Source organism: Rhopalosiphum padi, chromosome 4 (genome assembly GCF_020882245.1).
Source record: "Rhopalosiphum padi isolate XX-2018 chromosome 4, ASM2088224v1, whole genome shotgun sequence".
NCBI lineage: Eukaryota > Metazoa > Arthropoda > Insecta > Hemiptera > Aphididae > Rhopalosiphum > Rhopalosiphum padi.
Genome location: NC_083600.1, coordinates 43156276 through 43179671, shown reverse-complemented (window position 1 = coordinate 43179671; position 23396 = coordinate 43156276). Strand labels below are relative to the sequence as shown.

General features: G+C 29.9%; 1 protein-coding gene across 2 annotated transcripts in view; it reads right to left on the bottom strand.

Moving 5' to 3' along the window:
* Positions 1–23396, bottom strand: part of LOC132930316 (unconventional myosin-XV) — a 53332-nt gene that overhangs the window by 10818 nt on the left and 19118 nt on the right. Inside the window, exons 1-25 of one of the 2 annotated variants that reach the window (XM_060996114.1) lie at positions 19394–19876; positions 12014–12124; positions 11864–11952; positions 11726–11789; positions 11479–11588; positions 11141–11410; positions 9844–10145; positions 9152–9306; positions 8881–9075; positions 8684–8818; positions 8316–8603; positions 8080–8237; positions 7794–8018; positions 7372–7699; positions 7144–7300; positions 5537–5670; positions 5296–5469; positions 4220–4380; positions 2910–3321; positions 2514–2579; positions 1779–1904; positions 1458–1696; positions 1266–1370; positions 946–1076; positions 57–406 (exon numbers count right to left, since the gene is read on the bottom strand). In XM_060996114.1, the coding sequence (XP_060852097.1) occupies positions 57–406; positions 946–1076; positions 1266–1370; positions 1458–1696; positions 1779–1904; positions 2514–2579; positions 2910–3321; positions 4220–4380; positions 5296–5469; positions 5537–5670; positions 7144–7300; positions 7372–7699; positions 7794–8018; positions 8080–8237; positions 8316–8603; positions 8684–8818; positions 8881–9075; positions 9152–9306; positions 9844–10145; positions 11141–11410; positions 11479–11588; positions 11726–11789; positions 11864–11952; positions 12014–12124; positions 19394–19861 (4953 nt within the window). In that variant the 5' untranslated portion in view covers positions 19862–19876. Of the gene's footprint in view, positions 1–56; positions 407–945; positions 1077–1265; positions 1371–1457; positions 1697–1778; positions 1905–2513; positions 2580–2909; positions 3322–4219; positions 4381–5295; positions 5470–5536; positions 5671–7143; positions 7301–7371; positions 7700–7793; positions 8019–8079; positions 8238–8315; positions 8604–8683; positions 8819–8880; positions 9076–9151; positions 9307–9843; positions 10146–11140; positions 11411–11478; positions 11589–11725; positions 11790–11863; positions 11953–12013; positions 12125–19393; positions 19877–23396 lie in introns of those variants that run through there. The other variant, XM_060996115.1, reaches the window with a different exon arrangement.

Here is a 23396-nt window from a genome sequence, read left to right as displayed (position 1 = left end):
CCACCCTGTTATTTTTCTCCGACGTTAATATATCATATTAAATCGAGTATAAATACCTGTTGCTGTGAGGCAACGCCTCGACCGCCGCCTTTAACGGTCCGTGCAAACATCGAGATGTCTAACGACGGTTCAAAGTCTTCGTCCTGTAACGGACTCTCATTGGATCTCGACGCCCGACTACTTTCAATCGATCGTCCACGGCCGCCGCCCTTTATCCTCTTTGCAAAGTCACGGGAGTCTAGAGATTCGCAGTCCTCCACTGACTTGCTCTTCGATGAACCTTTAATAGACGCGGCTAGCGATCTGGCGTCAGACAGCTGGTCCAGAACTGGATTGAACAGATCGTCGAGGAATTGATCCACATCCGACGCCTGCGACGGCACACGTACCCGTCTAACGTGCGATGCTGATCCAAAACAGAGAACGACATAGTTTTGTAATATTATATTATTTTAGTTACGGCGAGAAGGGAAGAACAAAGTGGAAGGCTGTAAATTAGTGTCATTAAAATATTAAAAAATTGCCTTGGATCACCGCTGTGGCGTGTCTTTAGAAATACACTTCTTTAATGCAACTGTAATAATAACAACACTATAATATATTTCCAGACACATACATGTAAACGCAAGGTCAAAATACCCGCATGCACTGTCTGTTAACCATTCACATGACTGTGAGAATATTGTTAGTCAAAAAATTTAATACTTTTCTATTATAACTGGATTCGTTTGTTTAGGAAAACTAAAGACTTGCAAAAATAATTGTCAATTAGATATTTAGTTTTTTTCCTCTTTACGAATTAATACAATTTAGTGTGATTCGTAAGTATCGTTTTGTTTTCTACTAAAACCTCGGTAGTGAACTCATATTAATAATAATTCATTTTATATTTAATTTTTAATGAGTATAATATACAGTATAACACATATTATGTTATATAGTTACCTAAAGATGGAGCTTCGCTTGTATCAGACATGGCGCAGCTTCTCGCTTCAGACTTGTCAGAATGTTTGTTATCCATTTGTGATTTAATAGAGTGTGAACCGCGTTTACCCGCATACTGTGATTTTATGAATCTGTGAAAAATAACAGTTATTTTGTTATTTTGTCAATGATAGAAGTATTTTTATGATACATTTAGATTGTGTAATTATATATAAGCACGTTTGCTAGTTTACTATTTTAGAATTATTAACTCGATTGCAATAAATACACGCGTTTAAAAAATTACACATTACACTATTATGAGGTGTATTTTTTTTTACCTTGGATGGCCCTTCATGTATGAACCTTTATCGTCTTCACTTCTAGCATTAATATCTGGATAGTCAAAATCGATTTGACTATGGGACATCACATCTGATGATGCACTGTAAAATTTTTATGAAAAATAGAAACTTATTTTAATAAACGCAAACAGATTGTACTAGACACTAATAACCTATCAATAAAATTACCCATTATAGTTTCTCGTTTCGCCCCTTTGGCTAACCGACTCTAAATTATCGTCATCGACAGACTTGGCAATGTCGTCATCATCATCGTCGTCGTCATCGTCGTCATCGTTATCGTCTTCGCTATCGGTATCTTTTTCGGTTTCTTGTATACGCTCCATTGACATGTATCGCTCGTTGAGCTTGCTATGCGATAAGCCCAATGAATCTAGTTTTTTCGGAGCAATCGCGATTTGCGGTACCTACAGTGAATATATTGCAATATTTTAAAACGTTACATTTACATATAACATAATATTATAATAAATCGCTTTCATTACTCACCGGAGTTATTAAATTGTCGAGACTTCTGGATCGACTAGTCTTCTCGAAGTATCTGTCGTTTAAAGCAGATTGCCGCGAAAGACCGTTTTCTACGCTATGATCTCGAGACACTGATCTTACTTTTTGCTAAATATTGGAAATACAAATTAAACAAAAAAAAAACAGATAGTCTAGAGATATATTTTTAGATAAAATAGTACCGGGTGAGTAAAACACGTGTATTACGTACTTCAACTACTAAATTACTAGAAGTATATTATTTTAGATTGTTAATTTTTTTTTTTATCAATTCAACGCCTACATAATGAATAAAACGTATATATTAAGAAACAACGCTTCGAGATACCAAATTTTAAGAATAATTACTAATTCATTATATAATGTCATGTAATACTATTGGACATTTCTTTGAAACATCATTCATCTATTCATATAATACCTTTATACATTTAACGTACAGATAGGCCAATGAAAAACTATAACAGAAAATATTTTACGATTCACACATTTATTTCTAGGACGAACGTAATTAACCGAAGACAATTTATTTATCTTGCTTGTTTAGGACGAATTGAATAACATCGTCACTCATTTTATAAGAACCGAAATAATATTTCTTAGTAAACGGTATTACCAAATAATATATATTACGAAATTGAGCAATATCGAACCACTTTTACGTCACATCCAAAGTAATGTACGATCAAACGTCGTTAAATAGACTTTTTGACTTACCGGTTTCACCATTGGCGGCTGAGGTGGTGGCACAGTCGGTCGGCGGTTCACAGACACGGGTTCTACCTGTTAGCATCGAAAAAAACATTTTAAAACGCGTACGAAAATTAGTGAATGCGGGAATATTATTGTAAATTATTGATTTTTCAACAATTCAACAAAATAAAACTAATATTGTGTATCAGATATGTTTGAATGGAGGAGTTGGGATCAATGCAGACCCGATTTGAAAAAAAGATACTTATGAAGTAATCGATATTGGGGCGGAAATAGAAAGTTTATTTGAAGACTGTTATCTAAAAGGGTAAAAAAATCACATATAATAGATAATACGAATTTGTGTTCAAACGGAAGGTATGTTCATACCTATGAACATACAGTGATAGTACACAATACCTTCGAAACGGGCGTCATCGTTGACGACGGTTGCGGTGAGTGGGGCGGCTGTCTCCCGACCGGATATCCAGGAGGCGTTTCCACCTCCGATATGGAGTCGAATACGTAATCGAACCCATTTCTCTGGTCGTTGTCCAACGCCACAGTCCATCCGTTACATTCGGCGATGCCCCTCTTGGCTAACAGGGCGGAAGCAACCACGTGGCACCGGGTCCATGATTCTACGCCGGCGGTCATCGTCTCGCCATCGGGCATTGCGAATTCTAACGCAGTGTTGAACCGCTTCCAGTTAGCCCGCCACTCCAGTAGACACGGAGCTGAAGACCGGGCCGGCGGCGTACAAGTGTGCCCCGACAGCAATTTTCTCTGGCATACGCTTTTGTAGCCATCATAGCCATGATCGGAAACATACCTAAACAAAATGAAGGAATAAAAACCCTTTTCAGTAATTGTGGTACGAAGGACTACCAGGGTTAGCAAACAGGACGTAAAAAACGATTAAAGAACATTATTTTTGTTCATAAATACAATTATAATGGAACGGAACCAATAGCATTACACATTTTACGTTTACTAAACTTTTTCGCAAAAAAAGTTATTACGTAATAAGTTCTTCAAAAAATTAAGATGAGGAACCTTAAACTATAATGTTTTTTGAAGAATTATACGAAGAACGTTATATCCTGTTAAGTACTTTAAAACATTTTATGAAGAACGTTATATGTATAAACTAATAGATTCTTCGAACTTTTAACACAGAGAACATCACGAACTAAACCTTTCTTCGAACTTTTAAAATAACGTTATAAAATATAAATCAAAACCACCTATCTTTAACCATTTTGGATTTAAATTTATTTGAAAATATTAAGTAAATACTATAATAATTAATATCAAATATTATAGTATATAACATTTACTGATTGTAGACTAAACATACAGTATCATTAATTTTTATTACTCTATTATAAAAAATATCAAAGATATTGATTTTATAAATTCCAATATAGCTTAATAAAAATAAAATAATTTCATGGTAGGGATAATCCGATAAGATATATATTATATAATATCTAAAACTTCGAAAGAACGTAGAGAACTTAAATTTTTTAACGTTTTCTAGTAAAATATTCGGCGAGCCATTTAATTTATAACGTTATATAAATAACCGTGTGTTTATTATAACTTAATTTAACGTTTATCGCAAATAAAGTTCAAAAATTAATTATAAGGTCACCCTGATCACTACGATTTCGTAATAGTACTATTATTATTGATATTATCTGTACAGCGAGTGTCATTTAATTTACTTCAATAAGTATTTATATAGCGGTCCGGTTGGGGGAAACGCTGACAGACAGCTGGCCATCAGCAACCAGCATCTTTCGTTATTTGCTTCAACGTCGTTGCGCCACGTCTGGTTTACCAGTTGACATAGAATTTCGTCTCTCAGCCGTTCGTTGGCCAAACCCTAGGCAAATTGTAGACATTGATTACAAAAAATACAAATAACATTCAAGTTGTTTGATTATATTCATACGTATATTGAGACAAATATAATACTGTTTTTGGTTAACAACTAATAAGAATATCAACAAAATTGGATAAAAGCTGACATTACAGGTACTCCGGTCGATAGCTCTCATGTGACCATCACTTGGGCACAGAATCTAAGCAGCGCTGCACGAATACGTTTCATAAGACATAATTTAGTCTTTTATAATAATCTTTCAGATAAAAATAAATTTGTTCTTAAATAGACTAATGGCTAATAATAATAAAAATAACCTTATAGCCTGGTACAGATAAAAACAATAGTTAATGTTATAGTTATGGGCGGTAAAACGAACAATGACGTAATAATTAGTAATTTTCGAACATTTACAAAATGTTTATATAATATTAACAGTCTAACCCGACATTATGTGCATTCCGTGGTTTTATATTTCATACTTTTTATTATCCAGTATTCGTTTTTGTGATGGTCACGTTTCATTTGATATTAAACAATATTCGATTTATAGGTAGGTAATAAATATAAGCTATTGCGGTTTTGAATGCTATGTACATTTAATAATACTATAATATACTGATAATACCTATTACGATAGGTTCTAATTTAATAAATAGCTATTAACGCTGTTAATCAGTCGACGAGGCAATAACATCATACATAATTGGTTGTAAAATGTGCAGCAAATAATGCTACAGTTAGGAAATGAATGTCCGGTTGGTTATAATATTATAGAACAAATAGATTATAATGTTATTAATATTAATAACCAATTGATTAATGGAGGAAGATTTTAAATAATATACCATCTATAGACTATAAACATTTTAAATATAAATACATAATTGGTCATCAAATAAAAAAATAATATACTTTGTGAATGATGTAGTCTGCTAATGCCTGTTCTCTTTTGGGAGATAATGTCGTGTCGTTCATAAATCTTAATATTAATTTAAAAATCGCAATTGAATCCATGTAATCGGAATCTTTACTTTTGTGGAGAAATGGAGTTTTTATAGGTTCTTTTTTCATTCCCCATACATGAGACTGAAACAAAAAATATTATATTTTAAATACTATTTTTTACTAATTTATTATATGATATGTATATTACTTTGAAATAAATATTTGTGAACTTCGAAAATGCATGTTGATCAATATCATTCGGTAGAGCATATTGTTCTTGAATCTCAACGATTGGACCGACTACTTTTACCAATTGCCTCTTATTGTGTAATGGTTGCCATTCTATAATCCAAAAAAATATATTAGTAAACATTTTCAAGCGCTGATTATAAATCGTATTGTTAAAAAATCATTTTTATTTACACTAGGACAAATGGCCAGTTTATATTATTATTTAAAAAAAAAAACAATTCAGTTACTAGAATATGTATCTGGGATTGGCTAGAGGAAATTAATTTCGTTTATCTAAATAATATTATATATTATAAAACTGGTCGTAAAATAATTTTATACTATGATAGAGAGAGGGTTTGGGTGACTGAGGGAGGTGGTATAATAGCAACTATTTCATTGTATGGCTAAAATAGTATAAATTGTGGTCCCAATGAACCTCCACAAACTTTTCACGCTCTACAAAATTTTCCTAGATTTTAATTAAAATTAATTTAAGGTGAAAAAAAACAAACGAGCATAATTATACGGATCAGGAGAGCCAAATAAAACTAATAAGATCTATATGCTGATTTATATTTTAAAACAATTATCTAATTAATATTATACTTTGAATAAATAATGAATAGATGAAAATATAATTTTTTTATTCGATGAACCGTCTTAATTTATAATTAATATGTACAACAAAAATAGTGAAAATATTCTTCTTTTTTTTGGGCTAAAAACAAAATACAGATGTATTTTGTACTTACCTACTAATAAGTATTATGAGAAAATACCAATAATATATCGATTGAACATAAATTAAAACTTAAGAGGATGTCAGCGCACTGTTTGTTTTCTCTCTTTAGCCCATGCGCAACATAGACAAAACGTATTTACGCAGTCTGAGTAGAACTCACTCAATTTTGGTTCTAGAGTAAATATACCTATTATAAAATTAAATTTTGATAATATTTCTGAGTACAAGACGATGAGCTTTTTCAATTATTCACAATACAACGATAATTATATAGTTTCAAAATAGCTATAAATTACAACATTTTTAAATAACCTTTAACTTTTCAAAATTTTAATTTTTTTTAAAATTATCATCGTCTTGTACTCAGAAATATTGTCAAAATTTAATTTTATAATAAGTATATTTACTCTAGAACCAAAATTGAGCGAGTTCTACTCAGACTGCGTAAATGCGTTTTGTCTATGTTGCGCGTGGGCTAGAGAGAGAAAACCAATAGCTCGCTGACATCCTCTTAATTAGTATTATATAAAAGAAAAATTAAAAATGATTTAAAATAATATTGTTGATCTAGTTTGTGTTTAACATTATTACGGAAAATTTAAGTCCAAAATAAAAAAATACTAATGGAGTACTATAGTAAATAGATCACAAAAATAAAAGTAGAGTAAGTACAAATAAAAATTTAATGCAAATATTGGAAACCCTGTTCTCATGGATCATTATAATGACAAAAAAAAAATAAATAAATGGACAAATTACCAGGGCAAATAATATAATGTACATAACTTTACACACATTTAAATATTAATCGGTTTTTTTTACGTCTGTAAACTATTTACCTTCGATTTTATTAAATATTAACGCGAGTTCCGCTGGAATATCTAACGCGTTGAGATTCGATACAGCATGTGGCCTAGCATTTCTTTCCTGTTCTTCTTTTTGGGCCTTGACTCTAGCCCTCTCTTTTGCTAAGTTAGCTTTTCTTTTCATTTCCTCCTATTGAATTAAACACAATCGAGATTTAATATAATTTACCAAGAGCGTGTATTAACTGTATTTGTACATGCCTTTAGTTGGTTATATCGTTTTCGCTGCCGTCTACCTCTGAAAGTTGCTTGCGCTTTAACTACACCACGTCTCAACGTTTCGTATCGTCTTCGCTGCATCCATCCACGAACGGACGCTTGCAACTTTATCGCACTCTGTCTTTTTGCGGTATACCTGGTCCGAGCGAGGAACCCTCTGACGTTTCGCTGGAGTGTGATTGCTGCGGTGTTAAGAATGGCAGCTCGTTCTCGTTCTAAGTGCCGTTCAAGACTTTCCCGCAGAAATACCCGGCTCGTGCCCAACTGATATTCGTCCGAATGTTTTTCCAAAATTGTTTGACAGATTTCCCTAATACCGGATAAAAAAATGTTTTATTATAATATAATTATTATTATACTGATCATTTTATTTTGTTTTTAAATAATTACAATATATTAAATACCTGTTCGGCGTTCCTTTCGGCGGAAGTTTTCGTTTTCGCACCAAAACGCGATACCTATCTACAAATTCGCTGAACTTCATGCGGACCGGATAACCCAGTTTACGGATCCGTATCGTTTCCAACATTCCCGAATATCGGAGTTGTTCCAATACAGTGGGCATATCAAATTTCATCGATACTTTTTCACAGTTCGGTTTAATGCAACGCACAAACCACGGATGGCATCTAAACGACAAAATATCAATTGTTTGACGAAAAAAAATTTAAATGCATATTAAAAACATACCCAGATATAGACTCCAAGAGCTGTTGAAGTGAATCGTGAAACCTGGCGGCTACAGTCGGGGTTCTCGGCTTCATGGTAACAAATCTGCCATTAGCCTTGTTTAATGTTTTTGAAGCTTCAAAATTATTCCGTAAAGAGCTGAACATTTTACTCAACATCTAAAAACAATCATTTAGGGACAAACATTATACAAAACCTTAAAATGAATCACTATACAAGTGAACATGAATACTCACAGGCAAAGAGCTAGATATTAATAATTGCACGACATCGGGCCTTAAGGTATCTCGATTTTTGTCTAGAAAACCATCAACGTTATACCACACCGGTCCAGCATAATGGCGAACACCAAATTCTGGACCATTTAATCTGGGTCTAGAGTATAGTTCGTTCAATGCGTGGTTGTAATGACATTTTTCTAAAAATGATACATCGGTGGCACGTGGGAAATTGGACTCGTCATCTAAAAGATGCAATATACCCACAGGCTTTTTTGATAGCAATTGAATCACTGGCAAATTGTCCTGAAAACCGTTAATAGCTTAAACTTAGATTTCAAAAAAAATTATAATAGTGTATAAAAGTTTATTATTTTTGTATTTACATTGTAAGCAATATTTTGCCATTGGATTTTTTCCTTGGCATACTCTTGCTGTTCTAGTTTAAATATATGTTTGTTGAAGTATACTTGTAAATTTTCATTGGCGTAATTAATACATAACTGTTCAAAACTGTTTTCCTGAAATCAAATAATATTTTAATTAGTCGATTTTGATAGAAAATACATCAGTTTATTTTTACTTTGAAATCTTCAAAACCAAATATATCTAAAATCGATATAGCTGTTGTCTTTTTGGTTCCCTTGTACACAATGTGATTAATCCTTGCAACGAGCCATGTAAAAAGTGAACTGTATAGAGCCTTAGCAAATGCATCTCTAGCGTCCAAAGCTTGATCAATATTTAGTGCTGTCAACACACGTTCATTACGTGCTTCCTAAGCAAAACAAAACAAATTTTTTTTTTAGATAAAATAGATTTATAAAAATTATTGTTATTAATTAAACACGAACGGTGGTTTTGGTTGTTAACGCTTCTTTGATACCATCCACATCCAATCGGAGCAAATGTCCTGTCCATCTGATTTCTGCATCAGAACCAATTTCAACGCCTTCTTGTCCGTGTTTTAGTTGCTTACGATGAAAATAAACATTTCCCAAGTGTAAAACTGTACAAAATATTTAAATTAATATTAATTTCGTCTGTGATTGAAGTGCAAATATTGATGCGTACACGCAAATAATGTAGATGCGCAATGTGTGTTACGTCTGCGTGACTTTTTTTTTCAGAATGAGAACCCTATATAATTGATTTATTATAATTTAACGCGAGTCTTACACATTTTAGATTCTAAGCAGAAAGACGAAGCTATTGAAGGTTTTATAATGATGCATGTTATTTGTATGTGTATATTTTTTAGAAATCACCATTTTTGGGTCAACATAAAAAACTTAATGTTTCATACAGCACTTTTATAAAATACGGTTATATTAAAAAAAGTTAAGTTTTTAAAAAGTAATTTTCTTTGGGAAAATAAACAATTTAAATTGTGTACAATACATTTTTTTAAAGTTGTATTAACTGTAATACTGTATCCGTATAATTTTAGAATATTTATAAGTAAATAATAAAGAAATACAATTAATTACACATATCAAATAACATTTGAAATGTATAAAAATAAAATTATTTTAAAGTACTTTACCTGACGCCAGTATCCGAAATATTGTGTCTTGTTCTTCCGACGTGAATCCGAGAACTTGCATCGCAGACATAAGTGATTGAAAATCTTCTCCATCATATTTTCCATCAATTTCACAGTTTCCGCCTTGATTTAAATAAAAATATTTATCAGCCGATAACAAACCGTATTTAAGTTTCTCCTCATCGGCGAGACCCGCCAATAGTTCGTAAAACACATGATAATTTCGTTCTTCTGGAGCTTGTGTCACTATTCTTGATTTTTCTAGTAGATATTCTGTAACTTTAGCGCCCAATATAACCCCTCTGAAATCGCAATATTTTACATAAATTATTTATTAATAAAATCGCTAAATAATAATAGTTGTGGTAAGTTATTTAAAATCCAAGATCTCATCGTTTTTAGTGATCGATGATTGCTAACAGTTCTTATAGGGACGAACTAAACTTTTTAAGAACACGATTTCGGACGGTTTTTGACACATTTTTAAGTGACTACACATTAAATGTATAAACATTTGCAAGTAAAATATTACATATTATTGCTATGATTATTATGAACACTTGTATAATATATTAAGTTAATAATAAAGTACCATAAAGCAGTCCATACTTTAAGAAACTGATTGGAATGTTCATAAAAACGGAATTAATTAATATTGTTCAGTATTTTATTTATAATTATAGAAAATTCAAATTAAATAATTTCATCAGAAAGTAGTTAATACTTAATTTTTGTCAACACAAATAAATAGATCGATTTATAAACTCAGCAGAAAGATATAGTATATAATATACATAAAATAGTTACAAATTAAAACTGCAGTGGTGTCAGTATTCTAACGACGTCTAACAAAATATCCGTCAGTTTCTCGATGAGCATATCCATAAATCATAATAATACTCTGTTATGTACAGAAAAAAATTTTGGGCACTTTCATTCTGGGCCCTTGAATTCAATTCCCGGTAACATAAAATAGCACTATCCACCGCTGTCTGTACGAACAAATCAAGCAGCAGATATTAAAGGAAAAATTCGAAAGAAAATAACTATACCCAATATTAAGTTGAAACTGCTAATTTTTTAGTTTAATTTAAAGAAATTGTTAACATACTTTCTTTCACCGATACATCAACTTGGAAACGTAGTTCCATTAAATTTTGTCCATAATCGTGTCATTTTAAGTACAAAAAGAGTATCATTTTTTAGATAGTCCGTCCGTAATCTCGTATTATCCAACATTGTAGATGAATGCAATTCGTATTATAATATTATTAGTGAATTTAAAACTATTACGTACTGTTTGAAATGGACTTCTAAAAACTTTCCAAATCGGGATGAATTGTCATTACGCACTGTTTTGGCATTACCAAAACTTTCCAGTAATGGGGATGCTTCTAAAATTTGTTCGGTAATGAGATTGGATGGCGATTTATTAACAGCTGCTAAATACTGCATTATAAGCTTAGTGGATTCCGTTTTACCAGAACCTGATTCGCCAGAAATGACGACAACTTGATTTCCTCTAGGAAGCATTCCGTAAGCTGCGGAACCAACTGCGAACAAATGACTGAAAGAAAAACACAATTTAATATATTTTATTCATAAGCTTCAAAATAATTTTTAAATTTTACTCACGGTGGTAGTGTTCCTAAAATTTGGCCTTCGTATTTTTTTACCATGTCTAACCCATACATATCGTACATTTTGTAAGGATTTACCGCCACTAATATGCTTCCAGTATACGTCTAGAAAATCGAAGATAAATTAATATAATAAATGTAGGTAAAGTTACTATATTTCTGAACAAATTCGTCCTTACAAAACAATTTTGTTAATTTCAACATTTCTTTTTTTAAACGGTTATATGAGCTTAAGTACTTACATATATAAGTTCTTTGTCGTATCGAATTTTCAAATTCCATAATAACGAAGCCTCGTTTAAGTCTCTAAAAATACATTACGCATAATAATTTAATTATATTTCATTTGTTATTCTTTAAAAAGAAAAAGAACTACTTACGTAAGTTGTATCATGTCTTCAATACCATTTTGACCAAGATCTTGTCGCCGATTAACACCGTTGGAACTTGTAAGCGAAAATATTTGCGTCTGTTGAGTTCGAAAATATTATATTAAAATCGCAATAGCAAACATTTCATTTAGGACTTACTTTCCCCGCAATAACAGCCTGCACAGTGAGTACTTGAGCAGGTTTGTGGTACTCCAAAACTTCTCCGGGTAAGACATGGCCAACACCTGGGTCAAACCACACAAGTTCTCCCTAAAATTGAAAAATATTATGTAACGAATAAAAACGTTTTTATCAGTTTATGACCATAATTATTTACACGTAGATTTGTATTTATACATTCGATACATTCATCAAAATAAAAATGAAATTAATTTGTCTTTAACCCTAGTTATTCAAACTTTATCCAATTATTTTTTTTTTTTAAATTTGTGCGCATAAGGTATTTACATTTTTACGCGGATAATGTAAAAAAATGTGAACAATAAAAAAAGTTTTTTTTAGTCAAGAAAAATAATAAAGAACACATACTGATTGCACTGCAGTTTGGTATCGATTTGAAATAAAATTATTAACCAGGCTATGTAGATAGATAAAACTTTAGAATACCCAATAACCATATCTTCCATAATATGTTTATAGGAATGAAATATTTTTCTTTATAATGTAAATTGATTACAAGTAATATGATCCTTAAAACGAACGCAATAAATATCATGACAAATTGAGCAATATAATGTAATAACAGATGGACCCGAGACCTATCTAATAATAATTCTAAATAAATAATGGTTGCATCAACGATTTCATTCCGGATACACGAGACTGCAGTGGCCGGAAACAACAAATTCCAAGCAAAAAAATAATAATAAGAAGAAGAAATATTGTGGAAGTTATACAAACATGCTTAGAAATTATGGGATGTATAATTTTTTACTGTTGTTGGACAACTGCGCAAAATGTCTCGGTAATAAAAGTAACTTGGAAATTTTTAAAAAGGATGGTAATAAAGAATATTAATTTATTTTTATATTACCAATTGTAAGAGATACATAATAAGTATAACCATTTTCCAACACACAGAAAATAAAGTCTATACTCTTTCGGGAGCAGGTATAGGTATGACTACGCCTACTACTTTCTAAAACAATTTTAGGAAAGTAAAAACTATAAAATTCACTCGTCGCGATTTCAACACCATTTTTCATATTTGTATAAGGTATATTGATTGAAACTATAAATAATTATACCATATAAAAGGTTTCAAGATCACTTTATTAATATTAAATCAAACAAAATAAATTAACATATTAAAAATATATAAAACGAAAGATTTATATAAACATATTTTTAATTGTTGGAGTGTATTATTTCAGTTTATATTAAATTTATTAAAATATCAACAAACCAGATATTTTATATTTTAATAATAAATTAAAATGTGACTCAATGATTTACAAATTGAGGACAAAATCTGCGTTTTGCAGATTTCTTAACAAGCCGTTGGGCTTTCTATAGAAAACGAACGCGTTGTTTTGCTAAAGTACACAATGGTCAGCGTGTATATTTTTTAATTGTATAAATTAATCACGATTTATATTTATAATGAGTTTAATCACTGAACATAATCTCGAAATGTCTTTAAATAAATAACAACTTAACGTGTATAAAATCTGCGTAATAAAATATTTGAAGCGTTTAATTTATTTCAATTACATGACTAATTAGTATTTTATTTTTAATACACAAAAATAGAAGCTTTTGTGTGAAATAGTAGGCATCAATTATACATTCATAATATATAATTTTAAATAGTAAACAAAAGGAATCAAAGGAAATTCTCCAAAAAAGATACTTGTTAGCTAGTAATTGATTTTGAGAGTAGGCATTAATATATACATTTTTACGATATACCATTCAACAACTTTTTTATTTTTTAATATAATATACAAAATGTCTCACGAGAGTATGTTAATTTAAAGTGGTGGTGTAATGTTGATTCTATTAGCATGTTATTTTTAAATTAGGAAATTCTCGTGAGACAATTTGTGTAAAGAGCTACGTCAAGAATTAAAGTTGGTTTATAAGTTAATGAATTGAGAAGAAGTTTTAAATATTTATATTTAAGTAATGTGCCTAACGTTGAGTGCTCTGTTTATGCTGTGTAAATATTGGTGAAAAAATGGACTCAAGTTCTCATTTTTCAAAATTAATAAATTTAATTGAAAATCACACTATATATATAAACATTTTTTCACAGTAAAATGGAACACAGTGGTTTTAGGTTCGTAAATTACCGAAAACGCAACTTGAAATAAATTCCCTGAAAAACTCGCGAATAGTCAACAATATCGAAAAATTCCCTACTATTTATTTTTCATCGGGTATGTTAAATAATAATCTATTTCAATTATATGTTCAAATATTTTTCTCAAATACAATACATAGTTAACCTTTAATTAAAAACAAATTAAATTGTAATTTTTTTTTAATAGATTAAAAATAAATTATAAAATATAGGTAATCATTCTGTTGTAGATATTTATGTTAAATATATCTCTTCATCAAGTAAGACAGTAATAATATATTATGTGTTTAATATTTAATTCAATAATAAATCATATTTAGCATACGAAAAATGATTCTCAATGAAGGTGGTGGTCAATCTATGTTATTAAGTACCCATAATATGTTTTTTAATATTGCTATCACCAAAGAATTATTTTTATTATTTATTATTATTATTATCATTTTAATAATTATATTATAATTTTAACAAATATTTAATTTTTTTTTAACGATTATTTTAAAAAGTCTTAAAAGTATTATCTCTTTAAATTACCAATTAGAACCAATCAACTAAAAAAAGCCACTATAGACTTTAATGTTTATAATCAAAACATTTTTTTCTACTAAAACAAATTTCTTAAGACACAATTAAAACAAATTTATTAAATGTTCTGCTTAAAATCTAAAATAAAATTAATACTTGATATATTATATAAAATATACATATACGTATGTGTGTGTGTATGTATTGTAATATTTTCAATAAAATTTTATAATGTAAATTTATTTTTATCAAATGGGTTATACAAATTATTATTCAAAATCAAACAGTGTTACACTAACTATAATACACTAGATTTAAATATTGAATATTGCACTACCTAAGCGCACACATTAGTAGGTATTGAATTATATAAAATATTATCTACTTTAATTTATTATGTAGATACAATACCAATAACAGCTTTAGGTTGTATTTTAAAAGCCAAAATTCCCGTTGGTGGGGGTCGTGTTTTACAAAAATGTGTTTTTATTAAATATTTTTAGATTTCTTACTTCTATAAAAATATGCAGTGATCGTATTGAACGTATACGATTAGAAAAGTATAATATTTGTCACGCATAAATAACAATTAAATGTGCGAATATGAAATATTAAGTTAAAACGTGATAAGTAATAACAATTTAAAGTAATTTAATAACTGGTAAATTTTAACAGTCATGTGAAATATATCACATCGATTATACTACAGAATAATAGTTATTCAGTGGTTTCACAGAGACAAAGTGATACAGTTAGATTGCATCATACAAATTTAATACAAAATAGTAAAGACTTAATATAATAATATGATATGTACACAATATCTTACCTATCAGGTAGAAGATTAATAACATCTTAATTGTAAAAAATAAATATAATATAATTGCCTATCATCAGAAAAACAATTACATAGATTCGTTTTCATATGATGTATCCTGGAATTTTTCAGGAGTACCAACCCTAAGTTACCAACCGAATATTATTATTCAATATTCATACATTATTACAATTTATAGATACATTAAATAGCAATTATGTTTATCTTAATTGTAATTTATACATATTTATACATTTATATTTTAAAGTACTTATTTTATTGTGTAGTATAGCATATTTGTAATTCATACATTGTTCAGTTCTAAATTTAATGCTAGTTAAAAAAATACAATAAGTACATACATAATTTTTAATGTTATAAAGTTTTATAATATGAACAAATAAGTACATTTTATATGTGACCAGACCGTGTTTTATAATAATGTGTTATTATTATTATTATTTGTAATTTGTAAATACTTTTTCATGCAGAATACGAGTACTGTAGAAAAATTTAAATATGCTTCTAAAAAGATTGGAAAAATTTTGACGATCACACAATTTTGAGGTTTCAAACAAAATGCATTTCAATTATTTTCAAATATATAAAATATGCTATTATTATTTAAAAAAAAACCCATGACCATTACATGTAAAAAACAAATATTGACTTCCACAATGTGATATTAATAGTGTTTTCTATTTTAAAAATAATTGGTCAAATTTAACATTAATTTATTCAAAATGAATCATTATGTCACTTTACATACATCCCAATTATTGTATAACATTTTTATACAAAAAAAGTAAAACTGTTGATTTAACAAAAAAGAACCTTTTTAGTACTTATATAGGTATATAATTTTTTTTAGGTTGAAATATGTAGTTCTCCACAAAAATTAAGTTAATAAATGTTTTCATTATATATACCAGTTTTAACTTTATTTTTCGGAAGTTATAATTCGTTTAAAATAAGACTAATTAAATAATAAATAATTTGTTTATTTGTTGAATATTTAGACATTCAACTGAGCACAGTATTTAATTTACCAACTCATGAATTAAATTGTGTAAATATCGCGTAAAGGAATGATAAATGAGATAAATGAACTTATTTATTCGAATTCTCAAGAGAAATTCAGATTTTACTATTTACGTATGCGACTCATAAACATTACTTTTTATTTTAAACTTATTATGACATTTCGTCAAAAGAGCATAAGCTTATTTTAATTATGTTTCAAAAATGATGCATTTATGTTCTAAAAAACAAAAATTATTTAACATTCCAAAAATTAAAATGTTATTAACGTTATTTATAAGTTGTATGATATTTATGTAGAGAGTAAACCACACCACTTAATGTGTAAGTTTGTAAATGAATGAGTTGTTATGCAGTTAGTTTAGTGTAGTAGTGCTACTTTGTTATAATATGTTATAATCTAAATTGTGCATTTGTGCTTTTTGTTGCCAAATAGGATCATATATTGTATGTATGTGCTAAATGGATGCGTATAGAGAAATTGACTACACATTTGAAATACTATCATAAATATGGTAATCATTTATCTTACATGCATGGATTTTAAATGTAATTTAATAATAAAATATATTTTATAGTTACGATAAAATGTTTAAATTCTACGAAAATAAAACGTCTGTTAAAGTGATCGAATAAAACCACGAAAATAATAATAATAAACTGCTATACGTACAGTTAAACGGCATAATCCACGAAAATAAAATTAATATTAAGCTCATATTTTTCGTAATATAGCGAAAAAAGAATACATATGAACCAAAATTATTGGAAAAAACAAAATAACTAAAGGCACTAAGTAAATTCTTCAAAAATATATTAGTATGGTTCAAGTGGATAAATTAAATAAATATTATTATATTACTCATATTACATTACAAGCATATAAGACGAAATTGATAATAATAAAATATATTTATGTATAAATCCTGAAAGAAAAATGTGATGGTCGCGAAATTTTGAACGACAGGATAAATAATACCATCGATATAAGAGTAATACAAAATAATGTATGAATACTGTATTTTGTTTAAATGAATTTAGTATAATACGCTAAGACAACAAAATCGATAATGTAGAAACAATTGGATCAAGTCGTCTTTTGAAAATATAAAATTACAAGCAATAAAAAAAAACAATATCTTTAAAATAGTTACTACGAATAATAATATGAACAGTTAATCACGGTACGATCAATTTATTTATATAATATGTATAGTATATGTGTGTGTATACATTGTATACACATCATAGACTCATAGTCTATAGTTATAGTTAAATTTTTCTCGTTACTCTGAAACAATGCTATTCACATATTTCTATAAAATATAATACATTTAATATAATAATTCTAAGTAGATACAATCTTTTAGAGTATACTCAAGGTTTTGTTCACTTAGGATTAACGAAAACCTTTAAAAAAATAAAAATAAGTTAACAAACAATACAAAATAATAGCGGTTTAACTATCATTTTCCAAAGGGAATTGCAAAAACCATAGACCATCCCAGTTTCCTTTTTTTTCACGAGTTTCCCAGGGGACAAACACGACGACGATCATAGGCGTCCGCGTAACGTGCTCCGTTATATTATTGTTATTGCACTGATCGTAAATCGCGAATGTATAGGAGGAAACAAATATCGACGACTTAAGTCTATAGTGATAATATAATATTTCGATGCAAGTGGTACAGCCAATTTTCTTTTTTCGTTAATGATTTTTTTAGGCACACATCATAGTGTTTTTTGTAACTAATATTTTTATTAAAACGAGTACTTAATACTTAATACTTATATGAACAAAAAACATGCATAGTACCAAATATAGTATGAAAATTGGTTTTTAACCTATATTACATAGATACATAGTGAAAAATATTCAAAACACTAAATACATACGTAATACTATTAATTTAATAATTATAATTATTAAATTATAATTGAAAAATCAATCATGCATACTGCATATTAATGTAATAAATACACAACATGCAAACATGACTGCACGAGTATTTATATTTTATTATTATTAATCGGTATAACTATATTCCGGTTTTAGACCTATTTGCTATATTCGAGTTTAATAAAAAAAAATAATTAATTGAATATATCGATTAATAAATTGTATTTACGAAATCATACTAATTTCAAAAAGTTTGAGCAATAAAAATTATTATTATTAATATTTTATTTCGACATTCTATTAAATGTTAAGATATACTTAATATAAAGTTTTGATCATTTTAAAACCGTACATATTTTATGAATTTTAAAACACTTATTAGTTATTACTGACTTCAAAATTTAAGTATCTAAAAAATACTAATTGGGTCCTAGATAATATTTTTACTTTAAATTTTATAATAGGCGAATTCAACAAGAATAGTGGCGATACGAGTATAAAGAATATAATATTAATATGTATGATAAATTATTATATAATAAAGTTCGCTTTATTTCGTGTAGATTAATACCCTGTAAATGGTTTAATTACTTTAATTTTGTTTATTTATTTATTTAAAATACACACCCAAAGGCATTCAGTACAGGAAATTAAAAACACATGATTATTTTACAATAAAAAACATGCATAGCAAAAATATACAGTAAGTGAATAGTGAATCTGTTAACGCACTAATTTTATAGGTTAGTATACAATATTATAATGAATAAAAAATAATTTGAAAGATAAAATACTAATTTGTGTCACTCTTCAGGAGAAACGAAAAAAATCGTTGTGTTTTATGCTTAGAAATATACCTACATCACTCAATAGAAGTTTATAAAATTATAACCATAGTATAACATAATACACATGTATTTAGGTACTAACCTCGCGGTACGGAACGGTTTCGGTCCCACCGCGGTCAGTGGTGTTGGCGGCCACGTTATCGTTGTCGGCTCGTCTGATTACGCACGGCAGCGGGTGTTGGGGCTGCAGTGGCGTCATGTATTTGTTACAGTTATCGCGACCGCCACTGCCGTCGTTGACAAAAATAATCTCGTTATCGGTGGCGGTACCGGCGGTTCGCGCACGATCGTCAACATAGCAGCAACCGCAACCGCGTACACGGTCCATCGATCTCCGGGGCGGACGAGGACGGGTCGCCCTCTCCGGCATAATATCGCGGCCGGCAGCGGTCAACCGGTACTTGACCCGACGGTTGTCGGCCGTCAACCAGTCGAACTGTCTGGCGCATTTTTGCAAAAAGCTCTTGGCTACCGTGCACGGTTCAGGTGGATCGCTTTCCGCCCAGAAATGGTCCGATAGCTCCCACCTGCTAATCGCGTTCCTTTTCATCGAACCTCGCGCACTGCACCCCCGACACGCCCGGATATAGGAAATCGTCGATTAACGCTTATCATTATTCACACTAGTATACTAGTATAGACGTCATTACATCGATCTCTCGATCTACGCAAATACTCCGCGTACAATATAATTATATCGGACTAGGACACCGGAACTGCGCCGAGATGTTGTTATGATGTTGGTATATAGTATTATAGTTCCGTTTGGAATGGGAGAAAAAGCCAGTCAGGTCGCCAGTGGTGCGTGGGTTATGAGGCGCTATGTGAATAAACTATACATAACAATACTTAGAATTTATATTGCTATTATAATATATTATACAGGTACACTTGCGGAACCCATTTGGTGTTGAAAAAACGTTTTAAAACCGAATCAAACGTCCGTGACGCGACACGGTAGCCGGTATATTATTATCGTTTCCTTCCAGCTTACAGCTCCTTTATTATATATATATTTTAGGTATAGCAGTTGTTTGGCGGAGCGGTTTCGCTTTCACTTCATAGTCGGCCAGTAGCGAAGTACAAAAATTTCTACCCCGAAAGGTTTCTTCCTCCCGGTATACATGATTATAGTTCTGTGGAAAAGCGGGGTTCCAATACGAACGACACTCGTTGAAATTATTGAAAAACGTATACTCTGGACGAACTCGCACAGTATTTATCTACAAACGCATACATAACATGATTTCGAATGATATTAATATATTATTTCGATGATTAGCGTGTATTGATATACATTTCAGTAATATTTTACGCAATTTAAATCAAACTTGAAATAATATAATTATAAAACTTATAGGAAGATATATTTTAGTAAATTGTGAATAAGAAATATTGGAATTTTCACGATTATTTTATAAAAAAAAAACGTAAGTAGGTCAAAATGTGATTTAAAAATGAAAATCAATTTTATAAATATAATGCTAAGTTAAAATGTCATGTACTCAATAATGGTTAAGAGATGAGAAAATACGTTTTATATCTATACATAGATATTATTATTGCATTGAAAGCCGTAACCATTCGGGGATTTTAAATTTAAGTGTTCATTATAAAATATATATTCATTGAGTATATTTCATTTTTCGAGTATAGTTATCATTGAAATATTTTATTCGTTTTTACAAATTGCTAAAATCACAAGTTCGAGATATTCATAAAATAAGTCTAATTTATTCACCGTCGACATAAAAAACGGGGGGTTTTTCACGAACATGTGTTCAAATTATATTTTATTTGAACAAATAATATCTATATATAATATAGATAAACAAACTTTGATCATACATATTATAATGAGAACCACCGGGGTATTATTTGATAATATAGTGAGAATATCCTTAGAGATTCTCTACTTATTAGAGGGATATATTTCAAAATAATGGTCTTTTTAAAATGTTCTACAACAAGGGTGCCCAATTTATTTTGGAAGCGGGCTATAATTGCAATTACATTTAGCTGGCGGGCCATGTTATGAACAAGACTTTCTTACACTTATAATTCATCTAAAATTCTATTTTCAATAGATACTTAATTAGATAGGACAGATAGATATTTAAATTAAACAACATTTTAAATTTCACATGTTTTAATTTTAATTTTTATAATATTTAAAAAAAAACATCAGTGAGACCTATGAAGAGACTTATTAGCTAATAATTTTTCAATATCTGGTGATAAATCTAGAGTATAGAGTATAGACTATAGATGTTGGCGGGCAAATCTAAAAGCGTTGACGGGCCACTTCGTGGCCCGCGGGCCTGGGTTTGGGCACCCTTGTTCTACAACATTAAAATACTCAATGAAACGTTATAAATCATAATGATCTCTGTGGAAATTAATTATTTATAATTAACATGAAAAAAGTACCAAAAATATCATATAGATAAAGTATATTGGTGTATACGACATTCTAAAATTACCCGAAACAATAAGGATGATGAACTTACATGACGGAATTATATTATTATCTTTTAATTTGCAAACTTATTTTCGGGGATGGTGTAGTATTTGAACTTTTCAACGAATTATTATGCAGATTATCTCGGTTATCGATATTGTGAGTATCTTTTATCAATTATCCGGATTTCTGGAGACTGGAATATAATACATTTTAAGGGTATATAATACGTATAGAATGTAGTTAATTCCAATCTGATTTTGATAATATAATACAACCAAGAAAATTATTTTATAATGTTACAACGGATACATAAAATATATCGTAAGACTAAGACTATCTATCTATAATATTATAACAGAGCGTAAACGTGTCCTGCATCTGCGGCGTGTTCGAAAGACCGTTAAAGGAATAATAATATTACAATAATAGTGCATGTGTATCGTGTATAATATAATATTATAATAAGACGGTATGAACATTAACGAGATGAACCGAATGGTATATAATAATATTAAATTATTATTATTATTGTGTATCGCGTGGCACAACAATATTATAATAATTAAATTATGTCGCAAACGAGACCGGACTACGCGCGTGACCGCCTTCGTCGTATATGCTACAGAGAAATCGGGAAACGCGAAATGCGAATCGATCGTTTCCACGAATTATTATTCACCATAAATATACCATCGACATTACCATATGTACATAGGTTGCGACCTGCCTACGACTGACTTTCTGGCGTGGCCGAGATAATAATATTATCCTCTTGTACGTGATATAGTCCGTTTATAAGACAATACGTTTTGTTACGATTTAATTTTGAGCATCAGCGACCAACGCGTGTAATCAAGTTTGGAACGTCTATTATACCGGATGTGATAATAATAATATGCATAATAGGTACGTATAGGTTATTATGGAGTGGTCGAATAACGTGATTACGCGCAAACGTTTCGAGTACCGTACTGGAAAACCGTAATATTATTATCTAATAGTATAATTATAATATGATGGCAGTAGAGGTAATACTATACAGATACGCACAAATCGACGGCGGAATACATCGCACGACTGGAAAATCGGTACAGAATTCGAATGTTATTATAAATATTATTATTACAGCATTACGTAAAATCACTGCCGTAGTTTCATCCATCACATAATATTACACGGAACATCATGAGTGCACTAAAAACCACGTAACCCGCCATCGCCGGAGGGGTTGGTATGTGTATGTCGAAGCCGTTCTAGAAGAATTTCTAAATTTTTCAATTTTTTTCATAAAATAGAATTTATCGCTTAAAACCGTATTTTTTCCGTCAGTGTTAACAAAAAAACATAAAAACCACAAATTTTAGCAGTCCCAACACGCGCGGGGTATATTTTGATACATATATACTCGTATATATATATAAATTAATATTACGCACACAGCGAACTATATCGAAACGCGGACCGCAAACTCGTACGTGCGCACGTACGTGTGGTTTTCGGACAACTATATAATAATACAACATTATGCGTGTATATACGGTAAAGTACGTCGAACCGTATAATAATTGTTATCATTATCAAACAACGGGCACACACACACCAGCGCGCGTCCGATGGGTCG